This window comes from Cibotium barometz, chromosome 31 (assembly GCF_041138505.1).
Source record: "Cibotium barometz isolate CiBa-2024 chromosome 31, ASM4113850v1, whole genome shotgun sequence".
Lineage (NCBI taxonomy): Eukaryota > Viridiplantae > Streptophyta > Polypodiopsida > Cyatheales > Cibotiaceae > Cibotium > Cibotium barometz.
The window spans coordinates 45,675,751-45,697,202 of NC_141076.1; the positions used below are offsets into that span (position 1 = coordinate 45,675,751).

General features: G+C 46.8%; 1 protein-coding gene across 2 annotated transcripts in view; it reads left to right on the forward strand.

Moving 5' to 3' along the window:
* The first annotated feature begins 402 nt into the window (after positions 1 to 402).
* LOC147620926 (MACPF domain-containing protein At4g24290-like) overlaps positions 403 to 21,452 on the forward strand; it is a 45,554-nt gene continuing 24,504 nt past the window's right edge. The window contains exons 1-7 of one of the 2 annotated variants that reach the window (XM_086825199.1): positions 403 to 796; positions 1,119 to 1,412; positions 1,702 to 1,940; positions 14,520 to 14,721; positions 15,053 to 15,124; positions 15,319 to 15,502; positions 15,586 to 15,752. In XM_086825199.1, coding sequence (XP_086681325.1) covers positions 1,146 to 1,412; positions 1,702 to 1,940; positions 14,520 to 14,721; positions 15,053 to 15,124; positions 15,319 to 15,502; positions 15,586 to 15,752 — 1,131 coding nt within the window. In that variant the 5' untranslated portion in view covers positions 403 to 796; positions 1,119 to 1,145. The remainder of the gene's footprint in view (positions 797 to 1,118; positions 1,413 to 1,701; positions 1,941 to 14,519; positions 14,722 to 15,052; positions 15,125 to 15,318; positions 15,503 to 15,585; positions 15,753 to 21,452) is intronic. The other variant, XM_086825200.1, reaches the window with a different exon arrangement.

The window sequence follows — 21,452 nt, forward strand, 5'->3', positions numbered from 1 at the left end:
GAAACGAAGTACAATAGGAACGAAGAAGGAAAGGTCGCTCGAAGAGGAAAGGTCGCTCGAATTCAAATTTAGCTGCCCACATTGAAGGAGGCGCCTCTGCATGGAGTGGTGGCCCTGCAACCTGCGCTTTGACAGAGGAGAGGTTGAAAGAGGCGGCTCTCAACTCAGCATGGAGGGGTAGCCTGCCCAACGGACAGAGGAAGGCAGCGCAGTGCAAAGGTGGTCAAGCCATGTGGAGGGGGGTTGACGCCAGGTAGAAGACAAAAAAATTTCTCCACATGGAGGGAAGGTAGATGTCCAGTTAAATATAGGTAGATTACCAAACATGTACATCAAAGTCAAACCTTACATACCTAAAATGAATGAGGAGCTAATTGATGAGTCCCAAGGAAAAAAAGATTGTGGGTGCATATTATTATTATGTTGTTTAGTATCATTGGAAAGAAATGCTTTAATGGTCTTTTTAGCCAAGCCTGAAGTTGAAAGCACTAACAATAAAGCGTAGTCTTAACAGCTATGAACTGTCATAGGGTAATTCAGCGTAATAGTTAAAGTGGTACGAGGAGCTTTAAGGCTTTTTGCAGGCGGGCCGCGGGGGAGGGGATGAAGGCGTTTGAACTTCGAAGAGAAGCCTATCCTTTAATTTAAAGCGGGTTAGGAAACCAACAACAAGACGCACGGCTAAGCTTAAGAAATTATCGAAACAGGGAGTCTCTTCAACACTAGAACCACGGGCCGGCTCTGCGCGTGTAGCCACTCTGAGTCCTTTCCACCGAACAGCTAAGCTTTCCTCTTTGTGGGTTCCTCCTTATATTTGAGCTGCTTTCTTCACTCAATCGAATTGACCTGTGTGTCCATAGGTCCATTCATGCTAAACTAGCCAAATTAAGTGAATTAAAAGGAATTGGGCGCCTTTTAATTGGCCAAATTATGTCATAGTCAGGAAATGGGCGCTTTGCATTTGGCCCCATTTATACTGAATTTGCTAAATTATGTGGATTTCTGGAATTGGGCGCGGTAAAGTTAGGTTAGATTGGCCCTTTGTATTTGGCTCCATTTAGGCTAAACTTGTCCAAAGTTATGCATTATATATGAAGTGGTCTGGCTCCATTTGGCAGGAATAGTGTGGGTAAAGGATGTGGTAAATGGCTTCTAAGCAACACATGCCAGATGCAGAGATTGTAGCTAAGCTTGCCATCCAAGCTCTGGGGCGAGGTTACGATATCACATGTGATTTGAGGTTTTCTTCTTGCAAGGATGCCAATGGTACATCCCTAATTGAGCTTAATGATGAAAAGACACAGGAACTCTCCCTCCCTGGGGGTGTTCTTGTTGCCAATGTGCCCACAATTGTCAAATGTGACAAGGGTGAACGCACACGTTTCCGATCAGACATCCTCACATTTGATCAGGTAGCGTTCTTTTGTATATTTATACGGGTAATACAAAGGTTTCTAGTCTAGGCTACATGATCAAAGTGCACATACACGTCTTCTTTAAGCTACTCTACCGTAACGCATGTATATGCATACGTGCTGAAATTGCCCCGACAGCACATGCGCTATGTATATGTATCACAGTACACGTGCTTCTTTTATTGATGCCAAAGCTCACTTCTCAAGTACTTTAATTACCTTGGTTCTAGTAGGACTTATGATTTCTTGCTTTCAGTTTTCCCTTATTTCTAATTTCAAATTGCAGATGTCTCAGCAGTTCAATCAGGGTCTCTCGCTAACTGGCAAGATCCCATCTGGCCTCTTCAATTCTATGTTCCAGTTTACTGGAGCATGGCAAAAGGATGCATCAACAGCAAAACGCCTTGCCCTTGATGGGTGGTTTTATACACTGTATACCGTGGAGATGCCAAGATCCCAGCTTGTTTTGAAGGAGGACTTGAAAGCTCTAGTACCATCCTCATGGGATGCAGCTGTCTTAGCCAGGTGAGGGATTGGTGATAATGCACTCAACTCTAACAATGTGCATCTGCTTGTGAACCTTTTAGAGGTAACCGGTCTGTGCAAATTTATAACACCCTTAGGTCATGTTAGAAGAACAAGGTCTTAGATTAGGACATTCACACCTCTAATGTCCAATAGGTGGGACATCTTTCAGTAAAGACCGTTAGCCTTTAGTAGCTTGTATTATTTCACAAGGAAGTGCTATTTAACAAAACATGGTTGGTGCCAGTCAAGACCTAATTATATACTTAAAAACACTTTTAATCACAATGCAAGATAGATTTTACAATGCTTTGCGTGACTCAGATGAGGACTCTTGCCAGAATCATGAGATTCTACCAGTCAGTCAGAAACACACAAAAAGCATTGACAAAACACCAGGGAAGTTGATTGCTGATGTAGATGTTATCTCTTGCCTTTACTGCGTGCTAAACACACCATGATGCATGGAAGCCTGCACACCATAGTTGTTAAAACATCCCAACAGAATGAAAACAGCAACCCCTAAAGCATGTTGAAAATGGCAAAAAATGAAAATGGAAGCGGATCTCAATGCCATGTAGGGCTAGTTGTATTCCATAGGTAGGCTCACATGCACAAGTAGGACTTTGTGCAAGGTTATAAAGTTATTTGAAGGTGCACCACAATGGCAATGACACAACTGCACTTCGGATGGCGCTTGCAATCAACTAGATAGGACATTATTTTCGTAGGTGCAAGCTTAATAATGTAGCCTTTCCCAACTTGCCAACCAATGCTTCCAATGTTTTTTTTTCCCCGAGAAAAAGATCCTTCAATTAGTCAATGAAAAAACAGCCACAAATGGGTAAGTACAACCACGACGGGCTAGATACAACCTTGCTGTGAAGGGGGTTGGAAAAGCTTAATAATGTAGCCTTTTCCAACTTGCCAACCAACGCTTCTAATGTTGCCACGAAGGGGGTTGGAAAAGGTTGGCTAGCAAATTGGGATGCAAATGTCTCAACGGGGTTGGCAACATCTCCTAGGCAAAAACGTGAGAATGGGGTTGGGTCCTTGCCAACACCAAGTTTTTTTCCCCCAAAAAAGTGATTTCTATTAAGCATGAAAAAATATACAAGAGGGAGATTTCAAACCAAACACGGGGAAAATCTCAACCAATCCAGTATTTTGTGTTGCCAACAAGGTCCCATATGAGTGGGAGTGTAAAAGATGCCATAATCCCCCTCATAAATTGGCCGCGCTTTTTCTCGGCAACCCTCAAAGATCCCTGGATTTAGGCCCAAGTGGCCATAAGGGTGTGGATAATAGCACTCCAAACCTTGCAAATGCATTGTGACTCATAAAAAAAGATCCACCACATCTACATCCACAAAGGAGCTGCGTTTTCTGCTGTGGACCTGCGTTTTCCATTGAGGAGCTGCGTTTTCCACTGAGGACCTCCGTTTTCCACAGAGGTGCTGTGTTTTCAGTCTCAGATCCGCGTTTTTAGATCTCAGCCCGGTATTTTGGTGCTACAATAGGGTTTTAACCCAGGGGAGTCATTTCTTACCTCTCCTTTTGGTTTCCCACCCTCCCATCCCTTCATCTCCTTCCTTTCTCTTGGCTGCACTCAGCTTTCGCGAGGAGTTTGCTGATGTTTGCTGATTTTTTGATCAGCTTTGTTGAAGAGGAGGATTCTGCTGCGTTATCGGAGGATATGGCTTCTGGTCATAGTCATTCTTCTCTCTCGGGGATTCTCTTTTCTTCTCCCCGATCCCAAGCCCCAACTTCACAGGCTTCTTCTTCCCAGCTTCCTGTTTCTCTATACCTTATTCCTAGATTCCTGCTTCTTTTCCTTCCATATTCCCCACCACCACCACTTCTCTTGTTTCTCCCCTCCCACAAACCCTCATCCCAACCCCTTCCCATGTGCCATCCTATTCACCCTCTCAAGTGAGTGATTCCATGAAGCTGACTACTACCAACTACCATACTTGGTCGTTTTATACGCAATTGCGTCTTGAAGGAGCAGGTGTGTGGCTCTCTGTCACCACTCCTCACTTGGTGGATGCCACGTTTCGTGGAGTTCTGGATGCACGGGCCCGTCTCATCATCATCCATTGTATGACACCATCTATCCAGGCACAATTCATATCTTCCCGGAGTGATGCCAGTCCGATGTGGAATGAGATTCAGAGGAGGTACGGGAGAGTATCTTCCGTGAAGATTGCTAAGTTGGAGGCGGATCTTGAGAAGATTACCATTAGTGACTTAGATAATATCATTGATAAGATTGGGGAATTCACAAGGATCAAGAGGCAGCTTGAGGAGTATGGGAGTTCAATCAACAACCCGATCCATAAACTGCTTGGTAAGCTGCCATCATCCTTTGACTCTTTCAAAGATCACATCTACTTCCGTGAGCCTCTCCCCCCTTTTGAGGAAGTCGTGAGTTATCTCCACGACAAGTGCATGCTTCGCGAAAAAGGCAATTCAGAGTCTACTTTTGTTGCATCTAACAAGGGCAAGGACAAAGGCAAAGGCGGAAAAGGGAACTCCAACAACAACAAGCAGAAAGTCACCACAAAGTCATCTTCTGACGACGACGATTCTGACAGCAACAAGGGTTCCAGGATAAAGGAATCTTGTGAGTTTTGTGGCCGACTTGGTCATTCTGAGGCCAAATGTTTTGCCAGACAGGCTACTTCCCGCAAAGCTAAAGACAAAGCTAAAGCCAAAGCTAAAGCAAAACAAGAGTCCTCCTCCGATGAGACACTTCACCCATGACAAATTGTTCAGATACTTCACCAACGACAAAGGAGGGTACGAAGTCTCATGCTAAGATGGCTTTTCTTGCTGTCTATGATCCCCCTGTTCTTTCATCTTCACAGGAGCAGGATGAATCCATCCTGGTGGTCACAGAGGAGACTTCTGATTCAGAAGTCAATGCCCTATCCGCAACAGAGTGCTGTCAGAATGCACAGCGGAAATGAAGACAACTGCTGTAGAGAGAAACACATATGAAAGAGAGAGAAGCTAGTGTAACTCTGCTATATACACCAATAAAATCCCGGAATACAGAATACAGAAGTGTGAGGGCAAGGGGCCATTTTATATGGCCCCTGGTTGCTGGTCGGCCAGCTCAAAATAGCCCGATTGCAGCGCGACTGCTCACGACCAGCACAATGATCTGGCCACCAACACAATGGTCAGTCGGCCAGATCAAGTTCAGTCGGCCAGCACTGAGGTGGTGGTCAGGCATCATCAGAGCAGTCGGGCAGCCAGCAGACAAAGTCGGCCAGCACCTGGGGGCAGCCGACAGCCCACACACAGCTCCAAATAAATGGGAAAAAATACGGAGAGTGAGGAAAAATGGGAAGACACCAAATACGGGCGGGCACACCCACAACAGAGGCCCTGACATAGTGTACACACAAGAGATGACTACTAACACCCCCTCTCAGCTCCTGGATGTGGAACCAACCCCAGTGATCTGGAGTGCCGCCGGAGCATAGCCTGAGGTAGAGACTTCGTGAAGAGGTCCGCTGCATTGTCTTCCATCGAACAATAAAGAAGTAAGATGTCACCAGCCAAGATCTTCTCACGAACAAAGTGATATTGTATCTCTATGTGCTTGGTCCGGGCATTGGAGACCGGGTTCCGAGCAATAGCAATATAGCTTTGGTTATCGCATTGGATGACCGTGGGCTCCTTTTGTGGAAACCCAATCTCACCAAGCAACCTCCGCAACCACACAACCTCGCAAGCAACACCACAAGCAGCTCGGTACTTTGCCTCTGTAGACGACAAGGCAATAATTGGCTGCCTCTTGCTGCTCCATGAAACAGCTCTTGAGCCGAGGGTAAAACTGGCCTGATGTAGATCTCCTCGTGTCTGGATCTCCTCCCCAATCTGAGTCACTCCAACCTTGGAGTTGAACTCATTCCTTCATTTCACCTCCAGTGGTGTAGAAGAGTCCAAGATCCTTTGTACCCTGCAGATAGCGTAAGATCCGCAATCGTGCGTCCCAATGAGTCTTCAACGGCGTCTGCATAAATGAGCTCAACAGCCCCACAGGAAAGCTCAAGTTCAATGTGGTGTTCAGCAACCAAATCAATGAATCAACCAGCTTCCGGTACAGAGAGGCATCAACTGGCTCACAAGGATCATTCACTGTAAGTTTTGTGTTTGGGTCCATCAGTGATGTGATAGGCTTGCAGTTCTCCATCCCAAAGGCCTCAAGCAACTCATGAACATACCGCTGTTGAGAGACAAAGAACCCCCTCTGAGTTTGCCAGATCTCCAATCCCAAGAAGAAGTGGAGTAAGCCTAAATCGATCATCTCAAACTCCTTTGATAATGCAGCCTTTGTCACTGTAATGTGCTCCATATGACCGCCGGTGAGAATGAGGTCATCCACATAAAGGATGATCAACGTGACCATACCGTGTTCCCGAAAGAGATATAGGTTGGGATCTGCAACCGATCTCTGAAATCCAGTCCGTAGAAAGAAGGAATCAATCTTTTGATTCCAAGCCCTAGGAGCCTGCTTAAGACCACACAAGGCCTTCCGCAATCTGTAAACCATCCCCTTTGATCTTGGAACCTCAAAGCCTGGAGGCTACTCAACATACACCTCCTCTTGCAGGTCACCATTAAGGAATGCAGATTTAACATCCATCTGAAATACGGGCCACTGGTGAGAAGAAGCAAGGGCAAGAATGGTCCGAATCGTGGTCATCCTCGTTGTCCGTGCAAAGGTGTCCTCATAGTCGATGCTAGGCCGCTGAGCATAACCCTTAGCCACAAGTTTGATTTTGTGTTTGTCCAACGACCCATCTGATGTATACTTGGTCTTAAAGACCCACTTGACACCAATGACAGACCGTTTCAACGGCCTCGGAACCAACTCCCAAGTGTTATTCTTCTCAATGGCATCCAGTTCCACTTGCATGGCTTTCCTCCAAGTATCCTGTCCAAGGGCTTCCTTGATGGAAGTGGGCTCTTTGTCTTGTATGATTCAAGATCAAAGCATAGTTTACCTGTAAAAGCTCCGCTGAATGACTTTTATCACAAACTCTATGCGATTTTTGAGGTCCGTCCTCTATGGTCCATTCGGAGGGAAGCTTCGTAACACCTGACTCCCAAAGGGTGTCTACCAACCACCTCGGTACTCGAACAGAATGCGGATCCTCCTGCTGCTGGGGGCTCATCTCCAGTTGCGGGCTCAACCTCCTCAACTGACTGAGGTTGTCTAGCTGGAACAATCGACTAGGAATCATCATCAGAATCATCTAGGTCTCCAAGAAGTGGCGGCTTGTCAACAGTGGAAACCGGAACATGTTCATCAAAAACCACATCGTGCTGACGACAACCTCGTTCCTCTCTGGATCATACAACCTGTATCCCTTGGAAAGAGAGTTATATCCCACAAAGACAAGCTTTTGGGACTTTCCCCGCTGCTTCTTTGGACTGTGAACATATGCATCACTCCCAAACACACGGAAATGGGAGACATCTGGTTTCTTGCCAAAATACACCTCAAAGGGAGTCATGTTCAGTACTGAAGTCGTCGGAGAACGGTTGAGGATATGGACAGCCGTAGCCACAGCCTCTCCCCAAAGTGGACGAGGAAGATCACGATGCTCCAGCATCGTCCTCGCCATCTCCACCATAGTCCTGTTCTTATGCTCAACTACTCCATTCTCTGACGGCAAACCTGTATTGGCTAGCTCCCGCTTGATGCCTTGTTCCGCACAAAACCGCACGAAAGCATTGGAAGAAAATTCTCCTCCTTTGTCAGCTGAAGAGTCTTTATCTGCAAGAGCGAGACTCTTTCTCCACCACCACTCCTTGAACCGAGCAAAAGCTTGGTCCTTCTGTGAGATAAAATAAACCCATGTGAATCTCCTACAATCATCAAGCAGCAGCATAAAGTACAAAGAACCTCCGAAGGATGCTGTCTACATAGAGCCACACAAGTCAGTGTCTACCAACTCCAAAGGTTTCGAAGCCCGCTTGGAAGCCTGCTTCGGAAAAGATTCCCTATGCTGCATTACCACGAATGCAAGAACTACAACGTCCTTGCCTGCTGCCAGCATCTGGCAAGCCAACCACCATCTGGATCCGGAAAGCTCGCCGTAGCGCATCCACATTCAAGTGGCCAAACTGAAAGTGCCACAAATCACCAATCTAAGAACTTGTCAAAGAGGAGAGTGCGGAGAGTTTGTATATACCATTGTCCACGCCGCCTTCCCAAATAACCTGGCCAATCTCGTGGTACCGTAGAACAACAGAATGCTCCTCAAGCTGCACCCGAGTCTTGCACACCTCATGCACTGAGAACAGATGAAAACCAAGTGCGGGGACGTAAAGAACACGAGAGGAATGTTTCCCTTCTTTGCCATTGGGAATGATCTCCATCCGGCCCTCACTATGAATCGGTATGGTGGAATTGTCGCCAATGAAAATGCGACCTGACTACCGTTTGAGATCTTGAAAAAAGTCACAGGAAGGAGTCATGTCCTTGGAAGCTCCACTATCAAGAATCCATTCCCGAGTATCCTTGGCGGTGAAGCCAACTGTCTCCTCGCTCGAAGAAGATGAAGCATGGGTGTCCAACATCTCCAAGTGCACAAAGGCTGGAGTCTTTGCAGCTGAAGCTGAAGAATCAGCACTCTTCCTAGTCTGCTTGGGACACTTTCTCCAATAGTGGCCTTTCTCGCCACAATCATTACAGGTCCTCTCGGCCTTCAGTTTCCCTCGTCTGAATCGGGCTTCTTCTCAGAAGACTTCTCCGATGAAGACTTCCCTTTGCCCTTGTTGTTGTTGTTGTTACGGCCTTTCGACTGTTGGCCAGTCAAGGCCTCAGAACCTCCGCCCTATGGAGGGTTCATGAATTACTCTTCCTGGTCCAAGACCATGGGCACAAGCTCCTCCCATGTGATGGTGTTGAGCCTGCCACTGGTGATCAAAGAGGAGTAAAAGGCTGAGTACTGAGAGGGCAAATGTGACAACAACATTATGGCCATATCCTTTGTCGATATCTCTTTCCCTGCCTGGAGAACTTCTTGCTGAAGAGCCTGCAGCGCTTGTTGATGTGCTCCTGCATTGTCGATGACTTTGTAGGATTCATCACCCGCATATGAACTTCCAAGGAGATTCTCTTCATGGGTGATACCCTGTTGTAGAGAGAAGCCAAATGCTGCCAAATCCCTCTAGCCAGCATCATATGCTTTATGTGATTGATCACCTGTGGTGTGCAGTTGAGAAAGATGAAAGAACGGACTCATGCATTAACACGATCCCATAACTGTGCCTGTGCCTCCCGTTCCTTTCGAATAGAGGGTAACTTCCCTTCTTCCAACTCCGGCCGTGGACTCCAAAACAGATTCCATCATTACCTTCCATATGCCGTAGTTGTTTCCATCCAACTGGCGGTCCACCGGGAACGTGGGGAGTGTCGGGATCTTCACGTGTTTCTCAGCCATCTCAAGCAAATATGCCATCTCAAGGGTTCACAAGGTCTTGTGAAGGGAGGGTGGGTGGGAAAAAAGAAGAAGAAGAGGCTGCAAATAGAATGCAAGGTGGCTGTCCAACGGTGATGGCCGCCTTCTACCCGATCTCCAAGCCCCGTACAGCCCAAAACAATCTCCAATCATCACCTCAATCAGCAAACCCTTGACGTCCCACTGTCTCCAAGCTTCAAGCCACCTGGGGCTCTGATACCATGTCAAAATGCACAGCGGAAATGAAGACAACTGCTGTAGAGAGCAATACACAGATGAAAGAGAGAGAGAGAAGCTAGTGTAACTCTGCTATATACACCAATAAAATCCCGGAATACAGAATACAGAAGTGTGAGGGCAAGGGGCCGTTTTATATGGCCCCTGGCTGCTGTTCACTAGCTCAAAACAGGCCGATAGTAGCGTGACTGCTCACGACCAGCACAATGGTCAATCGGCCAGATCAAGTTCAGTCGGCCAGCACTGAGGGGGTGGTTGGGCATCAACAGAGCAGTCGGGCAGCCAGCATACAAAGTCGGTCAGCACCTGGGGGCAGCCGACAGCCCACACACAGCTCCAAATAAATGGGAAAAAATAAAGAGTGAGGAAAAATGGGAAGACACCAAATACGGGCGGGCAGACCCACAACAGAGGCCCTGACATAGTGTACAGTTCCCCTATCGAGACCCCAACCGTCCACATAAAACCTATCCAATCGTGCCAAGATACATCCATCTCCGCTTTCTGGTTATGCCAAGAGTACGATAAAGAGTTAGGCCGCTTTGGAAGTCATCATCTGTCCAACAATCCCTGCCATAGAAGGAGAGTGTGAATCGTTCTCATGAGGCTCTCTCACGGCCACCCTTTTTGTCAGAGGGCTGCACAACCATGTTGAAAACCCCTCAACTATTCAATGATCTGTCTGGGGGAGGAGGTTCATGATGGTGTCCCAAAAGGCCACCCTCTCACCTCTCACATTAGGTGCATAAATATTCAAGATGCCTAATTTTTTGACCCTCATGTATGACCATAATCCACTGTGCCGTAGTAGGTATGATAACACCATATTCAATAACATGAGGCATAAGTGACACTACAATAGAAATGCGTACACCCCCTTGTCCCATCTACCCAGGATCAATAAGCGTATCCAGAAAGTATCTTACTAGTTTGACCACATTGGTGCCTATCCAATTTGTGCTCGTGCAACAAGAGCACATCCATAGTTCCACCTATAACAGCGGGATGGAGCTGGTCCTCATGAGGTGCTTCCTACTGCGGGTGGGAAGCCCTCCAAGGCCTTGCACATTCCATGAGACAATCCTCACGGTAAAGATGCGGTTTAGACCCCGGCCCTAGGAAAATGCTTAGCTGGTGTTTGTGCTCGCCTCCCATAATGCTGAAGGAGGGGATAATCACTCTGCACAGTCTCTACATACGCAATACATGAGCGCCTTGCAAGGCATTGTGATTAGATACATCATGCTGTACATCCTGCCAAGGCTCATGAGAGGGCGATATGTCCTAGTGTGCATCTTCATGATCCTCCATGCCATATGTATCCTGCGTACTGTCCAACCCCAGCATGGAGGACTCAACAAAGTCATTCTGGCCTGATGCATCATCCTTCTGGCTGTGAAGATGTCTCAGGAGCTTCCTCACTTTGACCCAATGCATCATCATTCTCTGCAATACATTGTGTGGGTGATGCATGAGCTTGTGTCCGAGCATTCTCACCACGAGGGCAGCCATGAGAGATGACTCGCCATGCTGGCTGAGACAGAGCCTTAGGCTGTGTTGCTTGAGAGGCACGTTTGCGCCATCTCCTACGACCGCTAGCCCTAGGGCAATCCCTAGCAAAGTGCCCCTGCTGGTGACAGACTTGGCATTGGTCAGGCCTACCTGCGATCTCCATACGTTGCTTCAACAGACCAGAACCAGCACGAAGTCCTCAATAAGCTCATTGCCATAAGCAAGCACCATAACCTTGGGAACAACGTCTGCCAAGGCAGTGAGAACCTGGGCTGCAAAGGTTGGCAAGGCAGGGATAGGGGGCACCTGTAGGACCAGCCCAAAAAGCTGACCCAATGGCCTCCAGCATCAGCCAATACGCGTGTGGAAGACGTGGGAATCTGAGTGTGAGACGAAAGCGGTTCCGGTCTTCTTCGACAGGGTCAAAATAGCTGGGGTGTAGTAGGAAAAACATCGTCTTGGGCCCAATGGGAATGGGCTGCCCTTCAGCACCTCTGAGGCTGCTTCTGCAGCATTGAAGTCCACTTGGAAGAAACATCTCCCAAGGAACCTCACATCTTTAAACTAGAGTGCGAAGTTGGAGGGCAACACTGCAAGTACCCAATAATGGGCTTGGAGATGGGATGGATGCGACTCGAAGATTTTGCAAATGAGGGTCGTTGTGGCATCTTTGCCGATCTCGGCGAAGAGGGTCATGAGCTCGGCTTCTATAAAATTAATGGTACGCCTGGCCGCGCGTGTGGGGGGCGGGGGGGGGGGGATGATTAGCCATGATGCTAATTTGAGCATAAAAAGGCTAAATTGAACACTAGAAAAAAATTTCCGACGCCGAGGCTAAACAGGAAAAGGTCAGGGTCACTATCAAAAGAATAACAGGGGCGGCCAGATGCAATGCATGCACGCATCAAAGGGGCTGTACCACTACCCATCTCCAAAGCCAATCCTCCGGGAGGACAAAGAGCCTCTAGAAAGCAGAAAAGGAGGGGGGAGGCCCAATACCAAGGCTGGGCAGCAGGCCTAGGTAGGGCAGCAACAAGGAAGAAGAGATGGGCAGGGGGAAGAAGGTGCAGCAGGGGGAAGGGGGGGTTGCAGGTGGGCACCAGAGGAGGGGAGGCGGCGCATAGAGGAGGGCGAAGGTTTGCAACAGGCAATGGTGGGTAGCAGAGGGAGGGGGGGTTGCAGGTGGGCAGAGGAGGGCGCACAAAGGACAGCGAGGGAGGGGTACAGCCTCAGCAGTCGGGCAGGTCACGAGCCCAACACCAAGTTTTGACAACTATGCTGCACACATATAACTAACTCCTCACCATTGATAACACTTGGATCTCACAATCACATTGTGATTCTTGGTCTTTGTCAAGTTAGAAGTTTTGCACATTTTGGCTAACAGTCCATCAGATGAGTGAATCCTGATAGTACACCCACGTGTAGTGTAAAGCAGCCCTCATGGTCGATTTGTGATGCGTGCAGCCCTGCCCTGTCCACATACAGCCAATTTGCACAGCTGGCATGCTGTCCATACCATTCCTACAGTCTGATGTCAGCTGTCTGTACAGTGCTCTTTCTTGCACTCCGTGCAATCTGCAGTTTCATATCTGTGTACGATGCAGCAGCACTACCGCAGCTCACATGTACACACATTGTCTATACAGCTGCAGGCTATCTGTGCAGGCCTACTACTTTATGTGGATGACATCGTCATCCCTTCAGATTTAGTCAAGAGGCTTCAGAGACATTTGGATGCCTTACAGGACTTCTGCACTCAGCGGGACTGCACTGTTAACCTTGGTAAAACCAAGGTAATGGTCTTCAATACCTCTCGCCTCTCCTCTTCACATCCAGATTGAGTTTCACATACAGAGGGGATCGTGTGGAGATTGTCTCATCTTATGTCTACCTTAGTGCTTCACCATGCTTCCCGTAGCACATGCCAGAGTGACGAGCACATTTCCAGGAGCCCAGGACGGAGGGTTGGCTTTTTGACACCCTCGTTACACCAGCCTTGATGTATGGAGCAGCCTTCTGGGGGCCAGATTTATCTAATGAGGAGTGACAACGAGTCAATAGTCTGTAGGTAATGAGGTTCTCCCGTACGATCTGCAGCAAACCATCAGTCCCTCACAGATTATTGAGGCAGAGTTTGCTGCAGTCCCGATGGTAGTGGATGCACTCTTCCAGATAGTCACATACCTCCATCGCATCAATCACATGGATCCCCACAGGTACCCGAGGCTTGCCTTGGAGTCCTTGATTCAGCCAGCACTCGAGGGCCACCCTCGAGTATGGTATGCACGAGTTTCCACTTGGTTCTCGGGACATGGGCTACCCATGGACCGCCTTTGTTATGTACCTAGTACTAATCTTTAGCCTAATCTAGCAGGGTTAGGGGAGCCTTGGGTTAGAGGAAGCAAGTTGATACAGGCAGCTAAGGCTCATGGTTAATAATACCAAGTATACTGGCTATTTATGACCGAACAGTTATTTATAGCAGCAGTAGCAACTATATAAGTGAGATGGGTTATTATTATTCATAGAGAGTTATTTACTCTGTGATGGACTAGGATTACCGTCGCAAACATGATTGGATTTGACGTATCATAGAGGGTCATGCCGAAGACCTCAGCACATCAGACAGGCATTGGTGGTATACAAGTGCTGACTGGCATGGTTCGTGGGATTGAAGTCTTAGCCTATGGCTTGGGGGAGGTTTGCTGACGCTAACCTATGGTTGGGTGGTGAGCTTGCCTGCATCCCTTCTATTTGGTTTCTCTAATCTTGTGTTGGACTGTGTTTAGGAGATCGGAAGGAAGGAAGAGCAAGATTGAGGATTGGAGATGATTGGATAGTGTTCTGTAGTTGGGTAGTATTTGCACTATGATTGGGTCTATGTTTTGGGTAAAGCGGTTATGCTTTGCAGGTTCCTACTGAGATAGTCATTATCTTGCAAACAATCAAGAGATGTGTATGCCCAACAACCCCACACCCTTTCTTGCTTCCCCCTTCCCCTTCCCTCTTGTTCTTTTGGGTTAGGACCATACTGTTTCAACTGTTTTTTCCAAAGAAAAAACAGGAAAGAAGCTGCTTTCGTTAATTAGGGTTACCCTTGTTTTTCAAAATAAAAATTACCTTTGCTCACACTCGTTATCTTGTAAACAATCAAGAGATGTGTATGCCTAACAACCCCACACCCGCCCTTCCCTCTCCCTCTCCCTTTCCCTTCTCTCTTGCCCTTTTGGGTCAGGGCCATAATGCCTTATATTTGAAGAGAGGACATAACGATGCTTCCCAAAGAAAAAAGAGAATTTGTCAAGGGATCTAAGCTTGTGTTTTTCTTGTTGTGGGCCAGGTTTATTGAGACTTATGGGACCCACATAATAGTAGGTGTCAAAGTTGGAGGAAAAGATGTTGTTTACTTGAAACAGCACCCGTCATCACCCTTAACGCCAGTTGATTTTCAAAAACTACTCGCCGAAGTGTCAGATGAAAGGTTTTCGCAGGTGGAAGGACGTTCCAGCATGGGCTCCAAGGACAATCACACCAATAAAAAGGTTCTTATTTTTTGTGTTCAGCAAATATGGCTAATACAAAGAAAAGACCAATTTTCACCATCTTAATGTATTGCACAAGAGATTGGCTGACCTGTCATTGGGTCACGGCTGACCCTTCATCCAGCTGATGACCTTTGTTGGTTCAGTCATTCCCTAACCAGTATATTCCAGGGGTGACTGTTACTGACCCTTTGTTGGGTCAGTGATTCCCTAACCAGTATATTCCAGGGATGACTGTCTGGGCAGAAAGTACTATGATGCGTTTTCGGTGTGGAAGGAGGTACTCATTGGCAGATGTAAAGATTAGCTCTTGTGGGTTCGTTTTTTGCAGCGTGACATAGAGTTTCATTCATGGTCAGCTCAGATGGACACCTTCAGCCTGATGATCTCCAATGAGAAGCAAGTAAATCTCATCTTTTGTTTCCCGTGTGAGTAACCACAGCTGTAGGGTTTTAGTTTGGAGTTTGGGTTTCGGGGTTTGGTGTTTACAATATATTTTAACTTTTGGAAAAGAGGGTGCAAAATCAAATCAACCTTATTGTGTGTTGTGATTGTGTCGGTGGTGACTTTTATGTTGGGGCTCGCTCCATTGCGAAGCATGTGACAATTATACCGAGAAGAAAGGGTGGCCATGACTGGGTACAGACCCATTCGGAATGGATTTACACTGTCCCTCTTGCCCCCGATGTTATATCTATGAGCTTGGTACCCATCACGTCTCTACTGAGTGGCGTTGCTGGGAGTGGTTTTTTGAGCCATGCTGTAAACCTCTACCTTCGATGTGAGTACTTTTTCCTTTAGCATCTATAAAATTTGTTCTGTTATAGAGGATGTTGACTTGTGAGTTTCCTTCTTTTTTCCTAGATAAACCACCTATTGAAGAGCTGCGTCAGTTTTTGGAATTTCAACTCCCCCGTCAATGGGCACCGGTCTATAATGAACTACATTTAACCTTGTCTAGGAAAGAGCGTAGCCCTTCAACTCTGCAGTTCAGTCTGATGGGTCCCAAGCTTAAAGTCAGTAACTTGCAGGTATGATGTTTGATTTGGGTTTCGTAGGATAATTTACTTTACTGTAAGATAATAAGTTTGGTCTTGTTATTTTGGACAAAGAGTCTTAATGATCTCCTCCAGAACCTTGGGATTCATGCTATTTGACTGAAAAATGTTAAAAAAAAAAGTAAAGTTTAGGTTGAGCGCTAAAGATTTTCTCGCCTTGTTTATATATGCTGCCTGGCTTTCTTGCAGTGGGCACCCTGACCTGCCTTCTGCCCACAAGCACTCCCATATTTGCCTGGCATGTCTGCCCTTCAGCCTGATTCCTGTGTGGGCCTGCATTCTGCCTACATGTCTGTCCCAGGCAGCCTGTCCTTGACAGAGGCTGCCGGCCCTGTGTCGCATGTGTCAAAAGATCAGTTTAACGGAAGGCTTTTTCCAATTGACTCTTGACAATCAATGTGTATATTTGATATTAACTAATGCAGGATGACAAATTGATTGATGCAATGCATTGCATATGTGTAGGCACAGCCAGCCAGTAGAGAAGCAGTAGAGGAAGTCGACCAGCCCTAGGGAGCCTGTATGCAACTTGACTGGCTCCCCACAGCCTGTAAACAACTGGGCCAGCACTAGGAGAGAGAAAATGCTGACGGTCAGCTCTGCAGCACCGGTTTTGATGGTCGACCCATCTCATGCACATGGAGTCGGCCCGTTGTCTGGCCGCAAAAGAAGTCGACCTGTCACAAACCCCTATATTCTAGGGACATGCGGATGCGTGTCAGGCCTAGAAACATGCGGATGCATGTATGTATTATACCTGGGCATGTGTATGGATCATATGAGTGGATGCATATGAGTCCAAGGACATGGCAGGACATTTGTGGATTTTCGGGCGGTGCCCGTGTGGATTCCGGCCATGCACACATGGTGTGTTATGATGGCAAGCGGAATATTTTCAAGTACAAGAATGATGATAGGTGGTTCTCCAAGTTTACATGTGCACAATGCATAAATGATGCATGCCATAACTTTATTTTACTTTGTGTGACATTGTCTTGCTGCCTGGACAATGCTTGTTATTTTGGCTTGTGAAGTCCGAGGGACCGGGGACGCCCGGGCACCTTGTGGACACGTGTGTGCACTCCTGTGTGGGCCTAAAACTGTGGGCTTATGAGTTTTGCAGGTGGTAAGTGCGTCCACACTCAATTTACAGCTTACTTCATTTACTACTAAGGTTTATTGGTTTGCAGGTCCACACTCATTAATAAGTGGCCGGACAACTTATAATGCGTTCGCATTTGGTTGGACCAAAATTAACGAAGTCCGGACAGCTTATGGCCATTTCCCATTTGGTTGGACCTAAACTTATAGAAACAGGACAAATGGAGCACTATGGGCTGGACACCTACCTGGACACCTTATGGGGACACATGTCAGCCAGCATGTGTACCCACCAGGCCCCTGAGGTGGCACCTGAAAAAGGCGCCTCCCTCAAGAGGCCCTTTTGGGTTGTTTTACTCATTATTCAACATATTGGAGAGCTGGTTGGAGCTTTGGGAGTTGCTACAGGGCTGGTTGCTTGCTTCCCGGACTCACACAAGCTTGGACAACGATCCCCACACTCTTCTAAAAGGCTGGTTGGTAAATTTCAGACCTGCAATTTCTGGTTATTGCGAGTTTTGGGCTGGTTACAGGTGTCCAAAGTCAACTTGGACAGTACAGGACAGCTCTAGGGACCTCCACAGGGCTGTAGGACCCTTTACAGGTAGATTTCTCGCGACAAAAAGTTGTTGTTTTGGACTGGTTATTGCACAAAACAGGCCGGACAGCAATGGAATATGTGAGCATGGATGTGTCTCAAGGATTCCTGGTATAGTAGGTGCTTAGGGCAAGCATTGGGGACACTTGCTCGCGGAGAACACAGGTTTTCTGGATCAGTTTCTCGCGTGGAAACAGGGCCTAAAGATCCATTTACATCTTGTGCAGGGCGGAGTACCTGTGAGGATTGTGATACTCTTGTGCAGGGTAGATGTACCTGTGAAGAGGCTTGTGCAAGGCGGATGTACCTGTGTGTAGGGCGGATGTACCTACAGATTCTCTTGTTTGAAATGTATTCATTCATAATGTATTTGGAAGAATCAGGTGCAGGCTGGTGGTGAATCCCCAGGCACCCGTAATCTTGTACTTTGCAGACTCTTTTGGTAATATAACCTAAAGGGGGGGGGTCATCCTATCATCGGCCCCTTTATGTGGTGTATTGTCATTTTTCAGCTTTGTGGTTGTAATGCTCAAGTGTTAAGTGCTCAGAATCTTGTTCACATTTATACGATTCCAATACACGCGTCCGCCTCCCGTTTCATTGGTATCAGAGCTCAGTTTTTCCCCTCATTGGAAAACGGTCTGAGGCTTGGAATCATAACTGGTGACCTGATTTGAGTGTCATGGACAGCCACATTTCTGACAGTGTGGAGAACACACAAGACCGTGAATTTCATGGTACAAGGGATGCAAGAGATGCTGCAGGCAATGATGTCTATGGAGATGCAGGTACTCATGACACTATGCATTCTGATTTGGAATCTTTGAGGCGTCAAGTGCGACGCTATAGGGCTGAAACCGAAGAGCTCAGGTCATTGAAAAATGACCCGGATGTACAAAGGGTGTTGGCTGCGAAGGCAAAGGCTTCGGTCCATGAAGTCACTTTTGAAGCAATTGCAAAGGAAATGGATGTTGAGAAACCCCAAGAGCTTGCACTTGCATACCTAATGGTTAAGGGTGATGTATACACCGAAGCAGATGGTAGATTGGCTTTCAAGAAGCAACCCCTCATGGCTGCCCGTGGTGGTGCACATGATGCACAACAAGCAGGAAGAGCACAGCAAGTGCCAAATGCTGAAAGGACAAGAGTCCCTGGTGCTAGGCTTGATGCAGGTCAAGAGAAGAGTAAGGATGAGGGATCCTCTACTCATTCCCGCTTTGCTCCAAGAAGACATATCTCTTCTCGTGTTGAGCTTTCCACTCATTCGGAGAGTGTGGCTCAAGAGAGAACGAAGAGGGATCGTGAATCTTCATCGCGGCATCATCACCATGGAGATGAACAGGATGTACATAGGGATGCACATGGAAGGAAGAAGCCTCGAGAGTTCAAGTCCAGTGACAAGGATGTAAAGTTTGAAAACTTTCAGGGATGGATGGACTCTACCAAAGCACTTGCTTTCATTAGACAGTTTGAGATAGCTTTTTGCAATGAAGACTTTTCGGAAAAGTCTATGCTCAGGCATGTGGGAATGCATCTCAAGGATACGGCAAGTGATTGGTGGCTTGCAAAAATACTTGATGGAAGTGCTGCCCCAACTTGGTCTTCTTTCAAAATTCAGTTTTATGATCAATTCTTACCACCAAACTTTGCAAAGGATGTACGCAAGGAGTGGGATTGGCTGTCCCAAGATGAGGGAGAGTCTGTTGCTTCATACATAGCAAAGTTTTGGAAAGTCCTTCTCAAGGTTACTCCCTTCATGAAGATTGGAGAGGACGAGAAGAAGAGAAAGTTTGAATCGGGGCTCCATCACATCATCCAACAAAGCTTGGGAGTGTACCCAAATAAGACCATACAAGAGCTTATACACTCAGCCATGATTGCGGAGAACTTGCACATGAAAGCACCCACAAATAAGCCATTTGCTGGTCAAAACAAGAGCAAATTCAGGGCTGGTTATGACCAGAAAAAGGGTGGATAGCCACCTAAGAAAGCTCCCAAAGATGGCCGAGATGCAAAGGATGACTCCGAAAAGAAGCCGGGGGGTAAACGCCACAATTTTGGGCTCTCAAAACAGCAATTGGAAGAGTACAGGAAGGCTGGAAAATGCTTTAAGTGTGGCAGTAAAGATCATATATATCCTAAATGCCCACAGAATCCTAAGAATGCTGAGCCTAATGTGGAAAAGCCTCTTGTGAATGTTGTACCCGATGTGCAGGGTAATACAGGGCATGAGCCCAAGAGTAGAGTCATATGCAAGGCTTGGGGCAAATCGAAGGATCAGCCCGCTTTGTTTCTTTTTGATGATGCTTCCACAGATAACTTTATATCCGTACAAATGGCTGCCGCCATAGGTCTCAATGTGGAAGACATGGGAATGCAAATGAATGCAGATGCCGCCTTTGAGGGCAAACAGGTTGATGTAACTCCGGTCATTGGTAAGCTCCTTGTACATATACAGGGCTACCTTGAGAGCTTTTTAGTGGCTCCTCTTACAGGTTGTGATGTTTTGTTGGGGATGCCCTGGCATCACCGTTTAGAGCCTATTAAGGCTTACAAAGAGAAGAAAATCAGCTTTGTACATAGAGGCCGTGAGCACTCTATAGATGCTGGTACTACTGGAAGTACCATACCTCTTGTAAGCCATGTACAAATTAATAAGGCAATAAAGAAATCAGCTTGTTCTTACTTGGTTTTTGTACGTGATACCATTGAACATTCTAGTGTTGATGTTAGTACATTAGATCAAGACAAGCTTAACTTTTTGAATGAGTTCAAAGATTGTTTTGCGAATGCTTTGCCAGCAAGGTTGCCACCCGAGAGGCCGGAAGATCATTGCATAGATCTAATTCCCGGTAACTCTCTGCCTAATAGGCCACCATACAGGGTGAGTGCTAGTCAACAAGAAGAGATTATGGCACAGGTGAATGAACTTTTGGAAAAGGGTTTGATTCGGCCTAGTTCCTCGTCATATTGCTCGCCGGTACTTCTTGTTCAAAAAAAGGATGGTACTTACAGGATGTGTGTTGATTACCGTGTCCTCAATAAGATAACCATCAAGAATCGGTTTCCGATTCCGCGCATTGATGACATCTTGGACAAGCTTGAAGGTTCGGCATGTTTCAGCCGAATAGACCTCAAGAGTGGGTATCATCAAGTGAGAGTGGCACCTCAAGATGTACACAAGACTGCATTTAGGACAGCCTTTGGTCTTTATGAGTTTTTGGTGGTGCCTTTTGGTCTTACAAATGCACCCGCTACCTTCAACAGGATGATGGACAGGGTGTTCAGAAAGCATAGAAAGTTCACGGGTATATTCTTTGATGACATTATTGTATTCTCAAATGCAAGAGAGTATTGCTGTCCCATCTTATGTCATAAGAGATGGATATCTCATGATGCAAAATCGTATGTGTGTGGTAAAGAACCTTCGCCATAAGGTTATGGATGAGTGCCATGCTCCTCCATATGCAGGTCATAGAGGCATTTTGGCCACAGCACAAGCTTTAGAGAGGTATTTCTTTTGGCCAGATATTCGCAAGGATATTGAAGCATATGTACGTGAATGTATGGTATGTCAAAAGGTCAAGTTTGACCGACATAAAGCACCTGGATTGCTTCAGCCTTTGCCTATACCAAATGAACCATGGGAAAGCATTGCTATGGATTTCATTATGGATTTGCCAAGGACACCACAGGGAAATGATGCTATTTGGACCATCATTGACAAGTTTAGCAAGCAGGCACATTTCATTCCCGTGCGCAAGACAATAAAGCCAGATCATATGGCTAGGATGTTTTTGGCACAGATATTCAAACACCATGGCATGCCTAAATCTATTGTGGGGGATAGAGATCCTAGAACCACAAGCTTATTTTGGCGCGCATTGTTTGACAATATGGGTACAAAGCGGAACTTCTCATCAGCTTACCATCCACAGACAGATGGGCAAAGTGAAATAGCAAATTCAGCCGTC